This window comes from Lycium ferocissimum, chromosome 9, assembly GCF_029784015.1.
Source record: "Lycium ferocissimum isolate CSIRO_LF1 chromosome 9, AGI_CSIRO_Lferr_CH_V1, whole genome shotgun sequence".
In the NCBI taxonomy this organism is placed as follows: Eukaryota; Viridiplantae; Streptophyta; class Magnoliopsida; order Solanales; family Solanaceae; genus Lycium; species Lycium ferocissimum.
The window spans coordinates 57,081,366-57,103,256 of NC_081350.1; the positions used below are offsets into that span (position 1 = coordinate 57,081,366).

Genomic DNA, 21,891 nt, shown 5'->3' on the forward strand with positions numbered 1-21,891 from the left:
CAAAAATTATCCTTTTCCTCTATCCTTTTTGTTACCTCTAGAAATCTGGGCAATTGTATTTTGTGCAAAATACTCCAACTTCCAGCCATGAGTACACGTTTCTGGAAGAACTGTGAAACCTTGGGGAGCGACCGGCTGTGAACGATTTGTACAGGTGTCAGGCCAAAAATCGCTTTCAAGACAGTTGCTTGCCACGATACAGTGTTTGTGATAATTTGGTTACTATTTTTTAATTCCAAGTTCAATATCAATATTGTGCTATTTTTCCTAACAAATTGAAAGCGATTTTACACATACAATATTGAACAAATGGCTATTTCCTTGAACAAAACTCTTCTTGATCTGTCTAAGCTCAAGCCTTTGGACGGAAATAATTTTAAACGTTGGTCACAGAAACTTCTCATTTTCTTTGAACAATTAGAAGTTGATTATGTTTTGTTTAACGAACCTCCTACTCTTGGTTCTAACACTGTTGTTGATGTTTCTAACACTACTGTTGGTTCTATCACTGCTATGGTTGTTGATAATGCAACTAAAAAGAAGTTTGAAAAAGATAACAAAACTATTAGAGGGCATTTGCTGAACCATATGACTAATCCTTTATTTGATTTATTTGTTACTTATAAATGTGCCAAGGAAATATGGGACAATTTGGAAAAGAAATATGGTGTTGATGATGCAGGGAAGAAAAAGTATATTGTTGGGCAGTGGATTAAGTTCCAGATGGTTAACAATAAGCCAATTATGGAACAGGTTCATGAGTATGAGAACTTGACTGCGGCTGTTCTGACCGAGTGCATGAAGATGTGTGAGGTTTTTCAAGCCAATGTTCTGCTTGAGAAATTCCCGCCTTCTTGGAGTGATTACAGGAACCAACTGAAGCATAAGAAGAAGGACTTGACCCTTCAGGAACTGATCAGTCACATGAGGACTGAAGAGGCAAACCGTCTCAAAGATAAGATGGAAGCTCTTTCCCTTAACTCTCCTAAAGCTAACCTTGTGGAAACTTCTGGTACTGTTGTGAAAGACAAGTTCAAAGGCAAGCAGAAGAAAGTACGTAAAAAGGGAATGGGATGAAGAAGAATCACTTCAACAAGCCGGAGAGCCAAATCCAGAAGTTCAAGGGACCTTGTTTTGTATGTGGGAAACTTGGTCGCAGGGCTGCTCAGTGTAATCAAAGACAAGGGCAAAACTCGAGCCAGGGAGAACAAGGTATTGCCCAAGCCAATCTTGCTGAGGGGAATGAAGTTATTGCTGTTGTGGTCGTTGAGGCGAATCTGGTAGCTAACAAGACTGATTGGGTTCTGGACACGGGCGCTTCAAGGCATCTTTGCGCTAATAAGGAGTTGTTCCATAACTTTGAAGAGTCTACTGATGGTGAGTGTGTCTACATGGGTAACTCCACTACTGATGGAGTTATGGGTAAAGGAAAATTCCTACTTAAATTAACTTCTAGAAAAACTTTAGCCTTGAACAATGTTCTGTATGTACCCTCCCTTCGTAGAAACTTAGTTTTTGGAGCACTTCTCAGCAAAGCAGGCCTTAAACTTATTTTTGAAGCTGATAAAATTATTATTTCTCGTGAAGGAGACTTTGTTGGGAAGGGGTATCTTAGTGGGGGTTTACTTGTACTGAACATTGTTCAAGAGATTATCAATAATGAAAATGTTTCCCGTTCTACTTATATTGCTGAGTCTGTTGATTTATGGCATGGTAGACTAGGTCACCTTAATATTGCTTCTATAAAAAGACTTAGAAAAATGGATTTAATCTCTGCGATAAAAGTTGATGAATTTTCTAAGTGTCCTGTGTGTTTAGAAGCAAAACATGCTAAGAAACCATTTAAATCTGTTACTAGTAGGAAGACACAATTGCTTGAACTAGTACATTCAGACTTAGCTGATTTCAAGAACATGATTAGTAAAGGTGGTAAGAAGTATTACATTAATTTTGTTGATGAATTTTCTAGATACACTAAGGTATATCTTCTTAAGTCTAAAGATGAGGCAGAAAGCATGTTTTTGAAATTCAAAGCGGAAGTAGAAAACCAATTAGACAGAAAAATCAAGAGACTTAGATCTGATAGGGGCGGTGAATATAGTACCAATACTCTAGAGGATTTTTGTGAGAAAAATGGTATTATACATGAAGTTAGTGCTCCCTATACTCCCCAACAAAATGGTGTAGTTGAACGCAAAAATCGAACCCTTAAGGAAATGATGAACTCTATGCTTTTAAGTTCGGGTCTGTCTGACAACATGTGGGGGGAAGCTGTTTTGTCTGCATGTTATATTCTTAATAGAGTCCCTCATAAGAAGTTAGACAAGACTCCATATGAGTTGTGGAAAGGGTTTTCCCCTAACTTGAAATTTCTGAAAGTGTGGGGGTGTTTGGCTAAGGTGGTTTACCTGATTTCAAACGGGTAAATGTAGGATCTTTGACACTGTTTTTATTGGTTATGCTCAAAATAGTGTTGCTTATAGATTAATGTATTTGAATGATTATTCTGTTTGTGAATCTAGAGATGCAGAATTTTTTTAGCATGTTTTCCCGTTGAAAAATAATATGCCTAGTGATGTGCAAAATAATGCTTCTACATATATATCTGTTAATTCTCATGTTGTGCCTTTTTCTAATGTTGTTGATAATGAGCATAAAATTGAACTTAGAAGAAGTAAAAGACATAGAATTGAGACTAGTTTTGGTCCTAATTTTATTACTACTTTCTTGACTGAGAATTGTGATATTTATGTTTTAAATGATGAATTAGTGTCTATTTCTTAATAGAGGAAGACCCTAAAACTTATGATGAAGCAATGAGGTCAATAGATGCTATGTTTTGGAAAAAGGCCATTTAAAGTGAATTGGACTTTATAGTTTCTAATCACACTTGGGACATGCATGATTTGCCTAAAGGTTCTAGACCCATAAGTAGCAAGCGGATATTTAAAAAGAAATTGAGACCTGATGGTACAATTGATAAATATAAGGCTAGACTTGTAATTAGGGGCTTTACCCAAAAGCAAGGTGTTGACTACTTTGATACTTATTCTCCTGTGACTAAAATAGCGACCATTAGAACTCTTATTGCCTTAGCTGCTATTCATAATTTAGTGGTACACCAAATGGATGTTAAAACGGCTTTTCTAAATGGTGATTTAGAGGAAGAGATCTATATGACTCAACCGGAAGGTTTTGTGGTCCCACGATAGGAAGATAAAGTGTGCAAATTGAGAAAGTCCTTGTATGGCCTAAAGCAGGAACCTAAGCAGTGGTATGAAAAGTTCAATGGCACATTAGTGGCTGATGGTTTTGTTGTTAATGCTGCTGATACCTGTGTTTATTCTAAAATGATAGGATCAGATTGTGTGATTATATGTTTATATGTGGATGACATGTTAATCTTTGGCCCTAATGTGAATGTTGTTAATGAGACTAAGAATTTTTTGTGTTCTAAGTTTGAAATGAAAGACCTTGGAGAAGCAGATGTGATTTTAGGCATTAAAATCAAAAGAACTATTAATGGCTTTTCTTTGTGTCAGTCTCATTACATTAAGAAGATGTTGAAGAAGTTTGATTGTTTTGATGTTGCTCCAGTAAGAACTCCTTATGAGCATAGCATACACTTGAAAAAGAATAAAGAATCCAGTGTTTCTCAAACTAAATATGCTAAAATAATTGGGAGTGTAATGTTTCTCATGAACTATGCTCGCCTGATATAGCTTATGTTCTTTGGTAGATTGAGTAGATATATTCATAATCCCAGTAGTGAATATTGGAATGCTCTTCATCGTTTGTTAAGGTATTTGAGAGGTACTATGGATTGGTGTTTGCATTTTAATAAATTTCCCCCCGTTGTTTTAGAAGGTTTTTGTGACGCAAACCGGGTAACCGACAATGATTTAAGTTAGCTCCACTAGTGGCTATGTGTTTACTTTCAAAGGTGTGTGCTATTTCCTGGGGGAAGTCCTCCAAAACTACCCGTATAACACGTTCCTACTATAGAGTCCGAGTTTATTGCTCTTGAGTTGGCGGGGCAAGAAGCCGAGTTGTTGAGAAACCTTTTTGCAAAGTACGTGCCATCGTGGCGAAGACAAGCTTCACCGCCTCCACATTGTGACTCACAGGTGGTAATTGGGATTGCTAAGAACAGTGTATACAATGGAAAAAGGAGACATATCCGCATCAGACGGTGAGTTAAACAGTTGTTGAAACAGGGTAGTGTTTATAAGGTTGAGCTCAATAAACACTAAATTTCCTATCCCTATGACGCGTAGTAGTGTTTATAAGGTTGAGCTCAATAAACACTAAATTTCCTATCCCTATGACGCGTAGTAGTGTTTATAAGGTTGAGCTCTTTACTCTTAATGATTCCATCCTTAAGGTGGTCTATGAGATAGACTTGATGGAATCACCTACGCGAGTGTAGCGTGGTCGCCTTTTATGAAAGACTTAGGCCATCTTTCTAAAGCACTCATTAGACCCAAGGTGTGTACGACCATAAAGGCACTTTGTTAGTATCGCTGAGGCTGCACAAAATTAAGGATATGGTATGTTATAGGGTCTCAAGTTATATCTATTCACCAAGAGTACTTCACTTTGTGGATATTAGTTGTTGCCTCATTTCACTATGTTTTAATTCAAATCGAAAGATATTGACACTTAAGTATATGTTCCTTCCTTTACTTAATTTGTTCTTAATCTTTATCTTTGCATTAGTGGGGGACCGTTGGAGATTAATGCAAAGTCTTTAATTGTTGGAGTAATGTAACTTCTTTGAATGAATGAATTCCTTTCATTCATGACAAACTCCTAATCTTTCAATGCATTTTTCGTTGAATGGAGGAATAACTCATTTACAATAACTCATGTTATTAAACTTCAATAAACTGATGTATTGAGTTTGTAATAACTTATTGTCTATAAATGCTACGCATTAGCATTTCCCTATAAATTGAAGACCTTTGAGAACATATCAACCACCAAAAATTATCCTTTTCCTCTAACATTTTTGTTTCCTCTAGAAATTTGGGCAATTGTATTTTGTGCGAAATACTCCAACTTCCAGCCACGAGTACACGTTTCTAGAAGAACTGTGAAACCTTGGGGAGCGATTGGCCGTGGAACGATTTATACCTGTCGGGTGAAAATCGCTTTCAAGGCAAAGGCTTCGCTATGACACGTTGTTTGTGATAATTTGGTTACTATTTTTTAATTTCAAGTTCAATATCAATATTGTGCTATTTTTCCTAACATAGGTGACTAAAAATTTTTATAACTATGAAGATTTGTTAACAGTACATATTTAACGCGCCATTTAATTATATTAATTATGTAAAATATGATACAAATTATATTTCTTTAATTAAAATATTAGTATTTTTATATTTATAATTTTAAGCCCAGACCTCATGTAACTAGTATATATATCAAAATTAGACACCCAAGTTTCTTTTGAAATAAAGATAAAAGAAATCAAACTAGCATTAGAGTTACCACCAAAGGATGTGGTGTAGTGGATGGGGTTGTTCCTCCCTTATCAAGAGGTCTTGAGTTCGAGTCCTGGGTATGAATAAGTTCTTGATAGAAGCGCTTCCCCCCAAATGGGGCCCTACACGGCGCGAATCTGAATATAGTCGGACTCCAATACGACTGGTGGAAAACCAAAAAAAGAAAAAAGAAACTAGCATTAGAGTTAGTAGCACAAGAAGTTCGAAGCAAATAACAAACTGAATTAGTAGCACAAGAAGTTCGAAGCAAATAACAAACTGAATTAGTTAAAGTGATCCAACAAGCACAAGAAACAGGTTCAACTAGCATAGTAGCGCTCTGATTTCAGCAAGCTGGCGGTTAGTTAGGTTATGACTTTCTTCAACAATGTTAATTATATTCATGTTTTCTTCATAAGTAAGGCGAGAGTTGTTTCTGTGTGTCAATTTCTTCTATCCATTGTCCTTTCCTTCTTTGCAGAAGCTTGTTATGCTGTGTGTAAAATGTGGACTGATGCGCGTCACTTGTGTTAAACTCTATTAGGAAATGGGACTTTTTGAAGCTATTCCTTTGGATGTTTTCTTACTAGTATCAAGCCATATGTTTGCTTCTCGCTGATGAGTGTTTTGTCCGTGTCTCGAATATCTGTTGCGTGTAGCAGTGTTCAAAAATCGCTTTTAACCGATCAATCTAACCAATAAAAATGCTATTGGTTTATAAATAACGGGTTATTGGGTTAACGGTTTGTAAACGGTTTTGTAATTTTTTTTATTGGGTTATCGGTTTGGTTCACTGTTTTAAGGATTTAATTAATGGTTAAACCGATAACCCAATAAGCTTATATAAAAATTATTTTTTATCCATAATTATATATTAGTGGCTTTAAATTTTAATTTTTAAATACAAATCTATATCTAAACTACTTACTGGAGGCATGCTTATTCTCTCAAAGTCTCAATTCTCATACGAAACTATGACTTACCGCAAACATGCTTATTCTCTCAAATTAAAATCTCAATTCTCATATGAAACTAGGGCTTGTGATGGCTTTCTGTCTCTGCCTCTCTTTCTCTCTCACTTCTCAAATGAACAAATGGGGGTGGCCTTGTATATGAAGTGTGAACGGGCCTTGTTTAGTTTTTGAAAGATTGCTAGAATGCATTTTATATTTTTTGTCTTGTAATTTGTGTAGACTTTATGCATGAAGGCAGTGTATATATGAACATATGAAAACAAGAGAAAGCAAAAAAAAAAAAAAAAAAAGTGGAGCATTTTCTTATTGGTTAAACCGAAACCCTATAACGAAATCTTATCGGTTTGGTTTTGATTTAGCATATTTACAAATCGAAAACGGATAAATCAAACCGATAATTTAGAAACCCGAACTGAACCGAACCGACCGATAAGCACCCCTGGTTGCGTGAATTCTTTGAAGGTAACATAATCCTTGACAAGCATTTGTTTGGTCTCATGATCCACATAATTGTAGTTGGCGTTCCATTTATCATTGAAAGCTATGTAGATGCAGGTAAGGATCAAATGAAAAAAGACATTAAAATCCTTTTTTTTTTAATATAGAATTAAAGCGTGCCTCAGATGCTGTATTTTTACTAGGTAACTAATGATAGGGTAAATAATATGAAAAAATAAGTTAAATGAGGTAAATAATATGTGGGAAAAAAAAAGTTCAGGAGGGTATTAAAACTCTTACATAGTTTATGTGCGTAATTGATAATTTTAATATAATGTAGGGGTGTTTTTGTGCCTTATGCCCCATCGTACAATCAGGTCTAATTTAAAATAAAAGAAGAAGATACTTCCTCTGTCCCAATTTATATTGCATAGATAGGATTTCCAGAGTCAAACAGTTTAATTTCGACCGTAAAATTAAGCATAGAATCTTTAAATTTTTTGAAATAAAATTTCCGTATTTGAAAATTACGTAATAAGTATTACTCCCTCCGTTCCATTTTATACGACACTTTCAATTTTAGATAGTCCCAAAAACAATGATACCTTTCTATATTTAAAAATAATTTAACTTCAAAATGTTTCTTTTATCCTTAACGAAATGATTTACAACCACATAAACATTCAAAACTTATTTGCACCAAAAATTCTAAAAGTCTTTCTATATTTATTAAACTTCGTGACGGGAGCATAAGTATAATTCAAATTTTTTGATAGATCATGAAAAAATTAATAAAAAAATATACTTGTTTAAATCTCCAAATCATAGTAAATTCGGAGGGAGGGAATAAGAGTGCCGTCCCGTTTAATTTGACTCTTTTGAGGGAGTAGAACGATAATGGAGTTGCTGCTAGTGAGAATGGAGAGCAGATAATAATAAATACATAGGTTTGGAGTGGCAAAGATAGACACGACACGACACTATTACGTTTAATTTAATTAATCTTTTAATATAAAGACTGACATTTTTGACCCAAAAAATACTCCTAACAAAACTGGCACAATTTGAAGCGAACTCTTAGTGCAAAATATGGCTATTGGAACAATGCTCTCTGCATTCAGAAAAATTTCTATCACTTCACGTATAACCCCTTTTCGATCTGTAAGTCCTTTTTTTTTTTTCCTTATTCTTACTGTTCAATTTTTTTTGTTCACTCATCAGAAATAGTGTGGAAAAAAAAAATCTTTTTAGTCTTTCTGGCCTGTGTGTGCGTGGCATTCGAACTAGTTGTTAATTTTTCCTTTTAGCTTTTAGTGGAAGGGCTGTGTGTAGCTCGGAATTGCAAAATCATTTTAGGTGTGTTTGGCATGACGGAATTTTTTTTTTTCCAGGAAAATAAAGATTTTCTTATTTATTTTTCGATAAGTAAGAAAAAAGATATTATCCAAAACATTTATATATAATCTAAGCAAACACTACGAGCTTGGGGTGAGGGTGCGTGTGGGGGAAGGGTATGGGGCTGGTAGGGACCATGTGAGGGTGGGGTGTGTTAGATGCTACTTATGGAACTTGTTTTTCTTAGAACTAGTTATTTTTTTAATTTTTAAGGAACTTATTTTTGTAGAGAAAATGTTTTTCAAAGCATTTTGATCAACCAAACATGAAAACATTGAAAAATATTTTCGTCCATACCAAACACACCCTTAATTTATGCATCTTTATGCTTAACAAGACCTTGAGTGACTTACGTCGAATTCTTTAGCACAGGCACAGTTAATGTAGTGTGTAAAAGGAACTACATAATAGCTGGTAGTGGATGAATTTTTTGGACTTTGAAGTACAAGAATAAACGTTTGGGTTCTATATATCACTTGTTTCCTTAATTATTGAAAGATAAAAAGGGAGAGGGCAGTATTCTCAAATCAACAACTTAATAAAGAGCTGAACCAATAAGTTCTTCAACTTTAATCTTACTTCTAGTACTATATGAGAATATACTAGGCTAAGCGTCAAAATCAAAATGCAAGTGCGTCAGGAGTTCTGTTTCGACTAAATGAGGAAGTTAAAGGGACTATTTATTGTTTATGATTCCATGGTATAATTATATAGACCAGCTTCATGGTTCCCTAGTTTCTAGAGTTTCACATGAATTTAGAACTGATGTTTTGTAATGTTCTTTTTTTAAGGTAGAGAAAGAAGAATCTCTGAATAGCCTCTGTGTTTGATAGTTGTATAGCCTGAATCGATGTGTACAAGTTTTAGCTTGAATGTTATGGTTCTATAATAGAAGAATTTTGCTTCTTCAAACAATATAAGTTCTTCATGAATATTGTGCTTAAATGTACACCTGTGTTGTCTTGTATCTGTAGCTTAGTACATTGGTTTTAGCTGAACATGAAGGAGGGTTAATCAAAACCTCATCATTAAGTGCTGTGGAGGCTGCAAAATCATTAGGCGAGGACAATTCGATATCGTTGCTTCTTGCTGGATCTGGTCATTCCCTGAAGGAAGCTGCGGAACATGCTGCATCATCCCACCCTTCTGTTTCTCAGGTAACTCCTCTTTGGATGCTAACTTTATGCTCCAACTGTTTCTTTTGCAATTTAGTTTTTTCGCTTTTCAGTAACATCTTAGCAAGGACACGTGAAAGAGGAATAGTTGTATTCTATTGACATGCTTAAGTGATTTTGTGATACACCCTTAGACATGTTTACTTTGTTACAGAGAGAGAATGATATTCCTTTTTTTGTTTTCTTGAACTAAAATTAAGAAAGATGTTTGGAAATTCAGGGAACAATGATTTCTTCTGATGCTTGCATGGATAATCATACTCTTGACTTTTGACGTGTGGTTTCCTTTCCTTTGAATGGCTTGAGATACAGTAAAGCTAATACTTGAGGAGCAGTTGGGTCAATTCTTCTAGGACGTAGCATCTCCCGAAGCGGGTCATACCATGGCCAAACCTAACGTGGTACTTTCCCATCATAAGGATTTCCATCTATAGATTAAGCCAAGATATGAAGTGCTTGGAAATGGTCAAAGTAGTTGAATAGGAAGATCACTCTGACCATATGGATAGATTGATTATTATTATTATTATTATTTATTTATTTTGACAAGAATGGATAGATTGATTGTAGAATGCATTTTTCTTACATATTTGGAAAACAGATTATCTGAATTTCCTGAAAATGTTATTCTCAATTGACTGAACTGAACTTTGGAAAGCGTGGCATAGAACAAAATCCAGGAAGGATGATAGGTGATCTTGTCAAGAGTATCTAGAGTATACCTGTTAATTGTTATGCACAATATCTCACTTTTTGAGGTATGTACACTAAAAAGAACCTATTTGTATCATTTTTCCACATAAGACACAAATATTATTATATGAACGTGGGTTTATAAACAGAAAAGTAGTCCATAGCTCTTGCTGACTGCATAATACTGCTTCTTTCCTCTTCATCTTCAATTAAGTTATTGTGAGAACCATGAACGTTACTTGTTATGAGGCCTTGTTCAAAGATTTTATGATTTTCATTCTTATGCTTCCATGTGATGTGACATGTTGGAAACTTGAAATTAACTTAATTCAATCATTCTGCACTTGGGCTTTGAGACAAATAATCTGTAACGAGCATTTAGAACAGATAAAATATTTCAGCATTCAGCACACAGAAAAAAAAAATGGCTTGAGCAAATCCAACCAATGAAACTCACTATTTTGTTCTTGTTGTTTTTTGTTTCTTTTCTAGGTCCTTATTGCCGATTCTGACAAATTTACATACCCTTTGGCTGAACCATGGGCCAAATTAGTCCATCTTGTTCAGCAGAGTGGTGGCTATTCTCACATAATTGCTGCATCAGGTTCATTTGGGAAAAACATATTGCCACGTGCAGCAGCTCTTCTGGACATTTCTCCAATTACTGATATCACAAAGATTTCTGGATCAAACCTCTTTATTAGGTGATTTTTTAGTGGTTTCCTTATCTGGAGAACACTACAATGGATAGAGATTCTCTTGTAGATAGTGAACACCTCTTTCAAGCGATTTTCCCAAACTATTTCCTAACTATTTCCTATGTGTGATTTGTAATATTGAGATACTGGCATTACCCATCGCTGTGGTTGAATGGGAAGTTTCCTGTTATTAGATTTTGATGACACATGTTCCTATTACATCTTGTTTCATGAGTATGACCATTTTATCATGTTTGTTTGATGACAGTGAAGATGCACTTTGGTTCTTAACAATTGTACATTTGTGTGAACCTAGTTACAAAGCAATATTTTCCATGGATGATTACACCATTTTCTGGGATTCTTTTAGCTATGTTAACTTGCTATAAAATTCCCAACTTCTTCATATAGTTGTTATAAAACTACTGTCTTTAGCCACTGTTAACGCATTACTGCCAAAAAAAGAGATCTTTTCTGCAGTGCAGACTATATCATTCTTTTTGTCTCCTCAGCTTCAGTATAAGCTGTGTTGGTTTTAATTGAATTGTCTTTAATATTGTGACAGGCCAATATATGCAGGAAATGCTCTTTCCACTGTTCGTTACACAGGTTCCAGCCCATGTATGTTGAGCATTAGAGCTACATCTTTTCCTGTTGCTTCAGAACCAGCTGATTTGAAATCTAATGCTGCCTCAATAGATCAGGTTGATCTTTCAACCTTGGATGAAGGTCAGTCAGTTAACCTGAAGTGGCTGTTTATGCCAATCTTGTTGATATCAGTTACGGGTGACAAATGGGCGGGTTAGGCTGGATTTGGGCGGGTCAAAATGGGTGAGTTAATAAATAGACGGGTCAATGACCTGCCCAAAGTTACTTGGGCTGAAAAGGGTTGCATTGAAATGGGCTAAAAAGTGGGTCATAACCCAACCCACCCGATTCTTACTAAGTTATAATTTCTTTGTTTGTTCTTTTATAATTTTTTTAGTACCTAGTAAAACTATTTTTTTATTTATCATGGCTATATATAACATATCAAATAAAAAAATTGCCTTTGAAAATATTAAGGTTTTTGTTGGTCAATCTGAGCTACATATCAGCCCAATTATTAAGTGGGCTGAAAGGGGTTGGGTTAAAATGGTCTGAACTAATAAATGGGCAGTTCATTTTGAACGGGTTGGGCGGGTCATGTTTTCATGGGCTAATTTTGTCACCCCTAATATCTGTGTTGTTTGCATCTTTTGTAAAGAAACTTGAGTGGATTGGAACCTAAAATGAGCTCAGCTGTTTTACAGATGATGCAGTTGGTAAGTCAACATATGTAAAGCTTTCCTCCCAAATTTCAGAGCGCCCAGATCTTGGAAATGCACGTATTGTAGTTACTGGTGGACGAGGTGTAAAGAGTGCTGAGAACTTCAAAATGATAGATAAGCTTGCAGAGAAAATCGGTGCTGCAGGTTTCCTTCTGCTGTATTCATCTTGTGCTTTTTTCTGCAACTTCTTTATCCTCTATCAATCCATCTTTTATCCATCTTTTACTAATTTCAAATTTGAAATGTTTCCTATTTCTTAGCAATAACATGCATATGATGCAGTTCTGATTTCGAACTGTTTTAATTTGTTCATTAAAATGGATTACTTCTGTTGCGCAGTTGGTGCCACTCGTGCTGCAGTGGATGCTGGATTTGTTCCCAATGACCTCCAGGTAACAGTAACACTAAACATACTTGTTGCTTCAGGACACTTAAGTACTTGCCTTTAGAGACATTAAATGTGTTTTCGCTCAGTTAGTAACCAGTTGCCTATAATATCTTTTCTTTTGTCAAATAAAAGTTTGTGTTTATGGTACTCTCACGAGTCGGACACAAAAATATTGTAAAGTAAAATACTTGAAATAGTTTTAAGTTGTGTGATTTTGTCTCTCTGAAATTTCGTATTCAAGAAACTGGAACTAATTGGTCATGCTTTTAGTGGTTAAATAATGACAACCCGTCATTTTTCAAGTTTGTCCAGCCTTCTTAATGTAGTTCTGTTTTTCCGTTCTCTATATCAGGTTGGCCAAACTGGGAAAATTGTTGCCCCAGAATTATATATGGCATTTGGTGTTTCTGGAGCAATTCAACACATAGCAGGCATGAGAGATTCCAAGGTCATTGTTGCTGTAAATAAAGATGCAGATGCCCCCATATTCCAGGTCAGGGTCGAAACTCATTTGTTTACTTTTTCTTGATGGAGTTCCGATATATTTTATATCAGATGTTTTCATGATAAGTAAAATATAATTTATTTATTGTCGGTTGCTATGGAGTAAAACAGAATATATTTCCTTACTTTAAATATTGGAGCAACTGAAAAAGTTGATGTAGTGGACAGGCCATGCAATTTACCTCTGTGAGCGAGGGACATAACTGATAACCCTCCTCTCACCCTTCATCTTTTCACCCCACCAAATACAGCTATTTAGAAACAACCAGGGACGGAGCTACAGCTCCGCTTATGGGTTCGACAGAATCAGTAGCTTCTACCCAGATCCTGTATTTTGACTGACTTCTTTCTGGACAATGACCCTGAATAAATTGCACATGCTTCAAGGACTTTGCGGAATTAGGAAGCACACAGGTGGGTATACCAAGAGAAATGCGGGTAAGCGACGAGGGAGGCAGTTTAAAAAATTCACTTAATATGGATAAATAATTTATTCAGAACCCAATAAGCTTTATTTATCTAGAATTACTCAAGTCAAAATTCTAACTTTGCCTCCGGAAACAACCTTATACCAAGTTTTGTTGAAAGGCACGGAATCATGTGCCACATACAAAAAGAGGAAGATACAACAAAAACAACATACCCAGTATGATCTCACAAGTGGGGTCTGGGGAGGGTAGAGTGTACGCAGACCTTACCCCTACCTTGGAAGGTAGAGAAACTGTTTCCGATAGACCCTCAACATACAAAAAGAGGAAGATAACTTATTTATGTATGTTATTTCTTCAATCTCAAAAAAAATTATTTATGTTATTTTGGGAACTCTATGGTGATGTTTAAAGTGTGGAAAATGTACTTCAGAAATAATTAATTGGTCATGGCTTGTAAAACAATTTGTAATACCACAACAACGATACATGTCACAAGAATACCATGACCGCCTAATAGCTTAGTGCTTTAGACAATTTGTTTTACATTGGCACTGAATTTTCCCCGTCTAGAAGTTGACTTAGTGCGATCTGTGCTGAGGGTATATTTTGTTCTTGTTATATGGACGAGGTGTTGAAAACGTTGCTTTCTTTGAACTGCAGGTCGCAGATTATGGACTTGTGGGTGATCTTTTCGACATCATTCCAGAGTTATTAGAGAAACTTCCTGAGAAAAAGTAGAAAAAATTACCAGTCAGTGTGTTCCTTTGTGAACTTAGTAAATACAGGAAGGTCAATTTCCCTTCAATAAGATGAAAATGTTGTATGTGCTGGATGATATTATATATACTAATATCATTTATTATTATTTCAATTTTCAACTTTATTCAAAGCTGATCTTCTTTGTTCTGGTTGTTCTGTTTTGTAAAGGACGGAGACTTCATCAATTATTTGGGCTTCTCTGTGTTCATTGGTAGAGGATGTTGGTTCTACCTTAAATCGATGGTAACCATATTATGACGTTGATTAGTTCCAACAAATAACAGGTTATCATTTATATTCGACGTTCAAATGAAATATTGAAGATATAATTTAGCTAATAAAAATGTGTACTATTTTTTAACAGCTTAAGAGTTTAATCTGAAGTAGTCACTAAATTCAGCATGGTATCGTAGTAGATAGAGATCTTGGGTTCAAGTTTCAATATTACCCATTATCTAAAAAAGATCTATGTGGCTTGGCTCATGAAAAAAAAAAAATTAGGCATTGCATGTGAAAGGCATATCAAAGACATCGTTTAGTTGGTGGTTAGAGTTATGAAGGTATTAATAATGCAGAGATTAGTTTAGTTGATTTAGTTATTCAAGTGTTATTAATCTTGTATTAGTTATTTCATCTTTATCCCGCATAAAATAATACTCTACATAATTGACTCATAAGTTATACATATTTTATTTATGTGGGATTGTAAAATGATAACCAAATACCGTACTTGTTGCATTGAATTTTAAACAAAACAACTAAAAAGCTACCAAATATGGTATTAGTTATGCTAGTTTTAATAAATGAATAACTCTCTTCCTAACCAGCAACCAAACGGCTCTGTCTCCAATCATCTCGATGAAATTTTGACGTTAATTGTCATGAGTTCGGCCAACAAACTACGTTCTCACTATCCTCAAGTGAGTACAACTAGTTCTATAACAGAAAGAAAAAAATACTTTCAGAGAGCAGTGTCTTAATACGCATCAATGTCAACAAGAACAATTTAGCAAGGCCATGTATCAATTTAAGACTTCTATCAGTCATGTCATGCTACAACATAAAAACATGCATCCGTCCAATAAATTCGGAAATGAATTCCAATAGCCCATTTCAATCTAGGAACTAAAACACTTGACGGAACAAGGAGCAGTATGTTGCTCGGACTTTCCAAAAAGGTTGTTGTACCTGTATCAGATCCTCCAACAACGCATTACTTTTGGAGAATCTGACACGCACCCATTTACGTTTATGAAGAGTCCGAGCAACATAGAGGAGCACCACTAGCTTGAGCCAATATATGCAGTCGCACAGCTTTCATTTTCATCAAGTGTTCTTTCTTCGCAGTCCAAGAGCAAAAGTTCTATAACTGATATTTACTGTACTCCAGTATCACTCTCAGTCAGCTGCACACCTGAAGTTTGAAGCTCAAACTAAGAATTCCGACTTGTCAGCGTGCCCAATTTCCCGTGTCTACAAAACTCAAGCACATTACGGATTGGCATTACTAGTTATATAAGAAACAACTACAGTTATGTCATCAAGTTTTCCCCCAGGGTACTCAAATCCCGCCTCTTTGGCTGCATCAGAGAAAGGTGACGGCTTAATTGGGTCCATTGCTCTTTGTTGTGCCAATGCTGCTATCTTTTGAGCTGTCATCTGCGGCCCTAAGCCATCTTCCACAGCATGAATCACAACTCCCATGATATCAGCGTCATATAAATTGTCAAAAAGCCCATCAGTACCAGCAACTAGGACATCTCCTGGAGCTACCGTAACTTTAAACACATCGGCCAAGCTAGGCAAATCACCAGCACTGCTGCCTCCCAGTTGATATGGAAAATTAAAACCGTGCTGTTGTACAGGGGACTCAAATATAGCAGATCCATGCCTAACCAACATAAATCTGCTGTCTCCTAAATTAACAGCATAAAGACCTTCATCAGTGAGTGCAATTATACAAGCAGTTGAAGAACCTCTTGCTTTTGTTCTCATGTGAGCTTTCTCTAGGACCCTCATTAGGTCAATGGAATCCTTAGGTTCCTCTTGTATCGCGGATATCGAGTTAGACATTAATTCACGAGCATATTCCCCCGCATCAATACCATGATCAGCCCATCCACCAACACCATCAGCTACACCTATAGCTTGTGCAGGACCACAAATAAGATGGGGAAAATTACTTGTTTGGACCGCTCAAAAGAATAATAATAAGCAAATGTATAAGTTTTGTATATTAAGTATAAATATACAAATACCATACGATACACAAAATATCCATATAATATACATAATCACCTATAGCTTGTGCAGGACCACAAATAAAATGAGCATCCTCTCCACCAGTTTTTGCTTTAGCAGGATGGGGCAGGTAAAATGATCCCGAATTCAGCTCCAGGCGTATCTTTCCTTTAGAAGAATCAACAGTATTTGCAGCTTGTTCCTTAGAGTTATCACCAGACAGGCCAGGAGAAGTAGTTCCAAAGGAGAAACGTGCAGGTGATAAAATGCGAAAACCTTGGCTCGTCATCTTTGCCACACTAGTTCTAAAATATTGAGATAACATGAAGTTGCCGGGTTGGCATTTATTTCTCAAACTAATGTTGGCTTTCCTAACATTCTCAATGCTTCTATTGCTGTAAGAGACGGTGCTATTATTTCCCGACATACAATAATGCAGGCGCCTAGCAGCCATATTGCCAACAAAATGGCCAGTATGAGAAGTTCTTGAACCACAAACAGCCATTATCCGTTGCGATAATCAATGCCGAGAGAAGCTCTGCTTGCAACGAATAAGTTCAGGATGTGAAGTCTGCAAAAATAATCACTGCATTTCTCCCAATAATTAACAAGGTCTCATCATCTATCATAGTTACCTTTTCCTTTTCTAGACACACTAGATAAAGCATGAATACATAAAGTACAGTAAACAGCAAGACTTGAACTCGCAATGTCTCCCTCAGTTTATGCTACCATTATCTTATTCTTTGATTTTATTACTACTGTTTTTTTTTTTTTTTGATTAAGCACCGGGTGTCGAGTCTCTTTGAGCCCGACTAATCCGGGGGTGCAGGTTTCCCGGCCCTCGGCAAGGAGTTTCCCGCAAGTGCACCGCGGGTAATTCGGGGTTTTCGATGGCCCTCAAAAATTGTTTGCACCCGGCGGGTTTCGAACTTGAGACCTTGAAAGGGATTTTGAGGCTCAAGTCAATTGCCACGTGCCAACCCCTGATTTTATTACTACTGTTGATTCTTTTACTTTGGTTATCTTTTATCTTTTATATTTGCATTTCTACTCTACCCCACAAAGATAGGGATAAGATCTGCGTACACACCACCCTCCTAGGGGCGATTTTAGGTGCTAAAATTGGGGCACGTGAACACATGGTCTCTCTGTAAAACTAGGTATTTTATGTATATATTTCCTAAAATTAGTATAATACTACCTCTTTGGAACCCATGCTACAAAAAGGCTAACTATTGCACTTGATTAAAGATTGAGTTATTTACCTAGAGGACTACCGATCAAGTCCCACTTGATACATTTTTTTCCTTCTTTTTTTTTTTTTTTTTTAGTGGTGAACCCATGTTCCACAAATCCTAGATTCGCCTCTACACCCTTCCCAGACCCCACTTGTAGGACTATACTGAGTATGTTGTTGTTGAGTGTCTCCCTCTCAGTTAATCCTAAAACCTTCCCCTTCCCCAATCCCCTAAGGTAAACAACTTCTAAAAAAAGTGGATGTCTATTAATCGGAACAAAATAGTGTTTGTAACTGAAAAAACATAGACAGAGGCGGAGCTAAGAGTTTGAGTTAATGGATTCTGGATTCTACAAACTATAACTTATTGGGGTCTTGATAAATTATTTATACATATTAAGTGAATTTTAAACACAAATATAGGTGGATCGGAGTGAAGTCGTAACATATTCAGGGAGAGCTAATGCTTGTTGGGTATTTTGGTTTGACACTGCTTCACACCCCCAAAAAAAAGGGAGCTACGTCGAGTTAAACTTGGAGATGGAAGTCTTCTTTCCTTTCTCGACGGTGAAGTAAGACCAAGCTTTGAGTCAAAGCTACTGAGTTCTACCAAACACATAAGCGAAGCTCTAGCTCTATGTACACCTGAACATAACTTCTTACAAGCAAGAAGTTCACAGTACAGAGACCATATATTTAACGAGAAGCCAGAACCCAGGCTGTGAATCTTGCACAATGAAACATATTAGAATTAGGAAACAAAGAGTTTACAGAAGAATAATTCAAAGTTGGAGTGGGAAATCAAATTTGTTTAAGATTGGTATTTATTTAATTCATGTCTATATAGAATTTTAGTCAGAATAATACAGGAGTAAGTTTTCTATTTCCTAGCTAAATTAGATTTTGCAGTTGCTAGCTATTTTCATGTAGCAGAGAAGTACTCGAGAATTATTTTATGAATAGATCAGTTTCCTTCATACAGGAAAGACCAATTTCAAACTTCAATCCATCAGATTAAGAAAGTAAGTAAATTCTAATGAAAAGACAATCTTAGGAAGCACAAATACCTGCTCAATAAAGAGAAACCTCAAATTAATTTATTTATTTTTTAAAAAAAAAAAAAAAAAGAAAAGAGAAACCTCAAATTTAATTGAGGAAAAAAAAAAAACCCAAAGGTGACACCACAATGATCCAAACCCAATGCAAGCCTATTTGAGCCAACAAGCAGACACATATATTAGTACTCCCACCGTTTTAATTTATGTGAAACCATTTAACTGAACATGAAATTTAAGAAAAAGAGAGAAGACTTTTGAATTTATGTTATAAAATGAGGCACAGATATTCTGTGCGGCTATAAATCGTAAATAATTTTCAAATATGAAAAGAGGTGCTTCTTTTTGGCACTGACTAAAAAGGAAATAGATTCACGTAAATTGAAACAGATTGGAAACGTCATCTTTATCCTTATAAGCTAACAAGAAACTAAGTAACAGATTTAATGGACTTTTTTTACAAATGTATTAAACTATATAGGAAACAAAATTAAAATAACTTACAAAGAAGCAGAAATGACAAAAAGGAGATGTATAAATAGAAATGAGAAGAAAGAAGGACATACATTACCTGAAAATAGTTTCCTTATCGAAGGCGGCGGCAGCTTTACTATGAAAGCTGCAGCTGTTTCCTTTTGGATGCAAGAAGGACTCAAGGAGCAAGTGGATGGTCAAATGGCAAGTTAGTTAGAGTTAAGTTTGATTACATCAAAATTGAGTTGACTTAAGGGATCCTTTGGTTGCTGACGTCTTGGTTAGCAAGGAAATTAATTATTCATGTATTAAAAGTTCTAAATTTAAACTAGCATTATTAATATTACATTTGGTAGCTTTTTAATTATTTTTGTATAAATTCAGCACATTAAGTATGGTTTTTATGATATAAAGAGCAAAAGTGTAACAATCCGATCCCCGTTTTGAGCATATGCACTATTTTATGTGCTTTGATGCTTTGGTTAGTTCCGTATCGATTTTTTGGACTTAGTTGGAAAGCTTGAAAGCCAATTTTGCAAACCCGACCCCTCCTTTTGAGTTTTAGCGTGTTGTTTAGTGATTCGATACTTTGTATAGGTCTATAATAATATTTTAAAAGGCAGTTTCAAGACTCATTCTGAGGAGGGGCACAAGCAAAACGCCTTAGGGCTCACATTTGGAGCTTAGTTTCTGTGAGGCTTACGCCCTAAGCGCCTACTGTACGTTCTAAACAAGCCTAACGCTCGAGGCTCGCCTAACAGTTCTTACACAAATTATATGTTAAATTCCTTAATTAAAATCGTTGACCCTCACAATTCGTTAACAAATTAACGATACTTAATAGTTTTTCATCTATAGAAATCAGAAGATTTGGTGTAACTCAAATAACAAGTCGTAGTATTGCATATTTACTAATTTGAAAACATCGTGAGGGTGAATATCACTTAATATTTCTTTTAAAAATACATAGCCGAATTGTACATTTTCACTTGTCATTGGTCTTTTGTCCTATGTATTAACATTATCATATTTTATTATTTAATTCGCTTTTTGAAAGTAATTTTATTTTAATTCATGAAGGAGTTACGTATTAATTATAATACTGATAAAGTTTATTGACTATTCGCTTACAAGGAGATAAAATGAATTGTATGATAGTAATATTGTTTTAAGAAATTGTAATTTTTTCATTGTTTGAAAGTTAAGATGTTAGAGTTGATTTGCACTTCCTAATAACTTTTATTTCATTGTATTGTTTATACTTGTGAAATTATGTTATATATAATTATAATTTGTAAGTGACGGATAATAGATTGCTTTGATATTTTTTTTTTTTTTTTTTTTTTTTGTGAGGATCAAACACATACATATTACTACTTAATATAAGAGCTGATCCATGCTTTTTGTCGTCCTCACATATGGTTTGATCCTATAAGGCTGCTACACGTGGCAGTTTTTGGGGATCTCTTTTATCACTTATTAGATCACTTTTTGGGTCATTTGCACTTTTACCCCGGCTTTGTGCTGGTTTTTAGCTTTTGCCCTTCAAATGGGCATTTGACCCTATGAAATTGCTCCACGTGGATGCTACTTTTTCTTTTGTATTCTCATTTTTCCATCATTGATTTTCTTAACACAATTTACGTTGGCCTTTGTAAAAAGTGTAATTTTTTGTGGATTTCTTCTTATCTCTTACTCCATCTGTTTCAATTTATGTGGTATTATTTTCTTTTTAGTATATTAAAAAAAAGTACCTTTTTATAATTAGAAACAATTTAACTTGAAAAATTTTATTTTGCCCTAAATGAAATAATTTATAGACACACAAATGTCTAAGGATTGTTTTAAATCATAAATTTCAAAAATCTTCATTTATTTCTTAAACTTTGTGTCAAGTCAAACGGTACGACATAAATTAGACGGGGGAAATATTAGAGAAACAAATATTTCAATAATCACTTTGAAGAAGTTCAAACTACCTTGAATTTTGGTCATTGTATGATGTCATATTTTATTCGTATTGAATCAGTGAGATTCTCATGTAATTGATTTTTTCCTAGCTAATTTTTTAAACTGCAAAAGAAGATTTTGTGAACAATTTTATCCACAAAACTTATCAACAGCAAATGATTAATCTACCATTAGATTAAATTAATTATGCAGTAAAAAAATGTGACACAAGTAACTATATTTTTTTCAATTAAAATTATTATTTCTCTATCATGAGTTAGCCCGGGCCTCATGGAACTAGTATATACATACACATACACACACACACACACACACACACACACACACACATTCATTTACAATATTCTTTTTATTTTTTATGTAATTTTATCTATTTAAAAATATTTATTGTAATTATATTATTTTATAAAATACTAAAACTTAAATACCCATGGGGCTTACGCCCCATGCCTCGAGGCTTATGCCTCACCAAGACATATGTAAAATGCCCCGCCTTACGCCTCACCTTTTAAAACACTAGTCTATAACATGTTTTGGGAATTCTTGGCATGCTCGAGTTTGGACCCAAGGGGTTCTGGGCTGTTTTGACGCCTTAGTAGGCATTTTGGACTTGGCAGTTTTGGTGGGGTTTGGTGCCTCCTTCACGACAGCGAGGG

At 35.3% G+C, this 21,891-nt stretch overlaps 3 protein-coding genes across 9 annotated transcripts; 2 read left to right on the forward strand and 1 right to left on the reverse strand.

The window, feature by feature from the left end:
- The first annotated feature begins 309 nt into the window (after positions 1-309).
- Positions 310-1,077, forward strand: LOC132032091 (uncharacterized). Its single transcript, XM_059421891.1, has one exon. The coding sequence runs from the start codon at positions 310-312 to the stop codon at positions 1,075-1,077; it is 768 nt and encodes a 255-aa protein (XP_059277874.1).
- Positions 1,078-7,790: 6,713 nt separating this feature from the next.
- LOC132031350 (electron transfer flavoprotein subunit alpha, mitochondrial) lies at positions 7,791-14,387 on the forward strand. 3 transcript variants are annotated; one of them, XM_059421276.1, is made up of 9 exons: positions 7,792-8,062; positions 9,271-9,453; positions 10,657-10,868; positions 11,428-11,591; positions 12,155-12,316; positions 12,512-12,564; positions 12,913-13,053; positions 13,452-13,502; positions 13,641-13,664. In XM_059421276.1, the coding sequence occupies exons 1-9, from the start codon at positions 7,991-7,993 to the stop codon at positions 13,647-13,649; spliced, it is 1,047 nt and encodes a 348-aa protein (XP_059277259.1). In that variant the 5' UTR covers positions 7,792-7,990; the 3' UTR covers positions 13,650-13,664. The 3 variants fall into 3 exon arrangements, with proteins under 3 accessions (XP_059277257.1, XP_059277259.1, XP_059277258.1); XM_059421274.1 differs by having other exon boundaries at positions 7,791-8,062; positions 13,452-14,070; XM_059421275.1 differs by lacking the exons at positions 13,452-13,502; positions 13,641-13,664 and adding an exon at positions 14,156-14,387 and having other exon boundaries at positions 7,798-8,062.
- A 743-nt stretch (positions 14,388-15,130) lies between these two features.
- Positions 15,131-19,524, reverse strand: LOC132031351 (probable protein phosphatase 2C 55). Of its 5 annotated transcripts, none has more exons than XM_059421279.1 (3): positions 19,362-19,524; positions 16,553-17,066; positions 15,131-16,401 (listed from the first exon to the last, which is right to left on the reverse strand). In XM_059421279.1, the coding sequence occupies exons 2-3, from the start codon at positions 16,998-17,000 to the stop codon at positions 15,746-15,748; spliced, it is 1,104 nt and encodes a 367-aa protein (XP_059277262.1). In that variant the 5' UTR covers positions 17,001-17,066; positions 19,362-19,524; the 3' UTR covers positions 15,131-15,745. The 5 variants fall into 5 exon arrangements, with proteins under 5 accessions (XP_059277262.1, XP_059277264.1, XP_059277263.1 ...); XM_059421281.1 differs by having other exon boundaries at positions 16,553-17,081; XM_059421280.1 differs by lacking the exon at positions 19,362-19,524 and adding an exon at positions 18,803-19,243.
- Between the last annotated feature and the right edge of the window lie 2,367 nt (positions 19,525-21,891).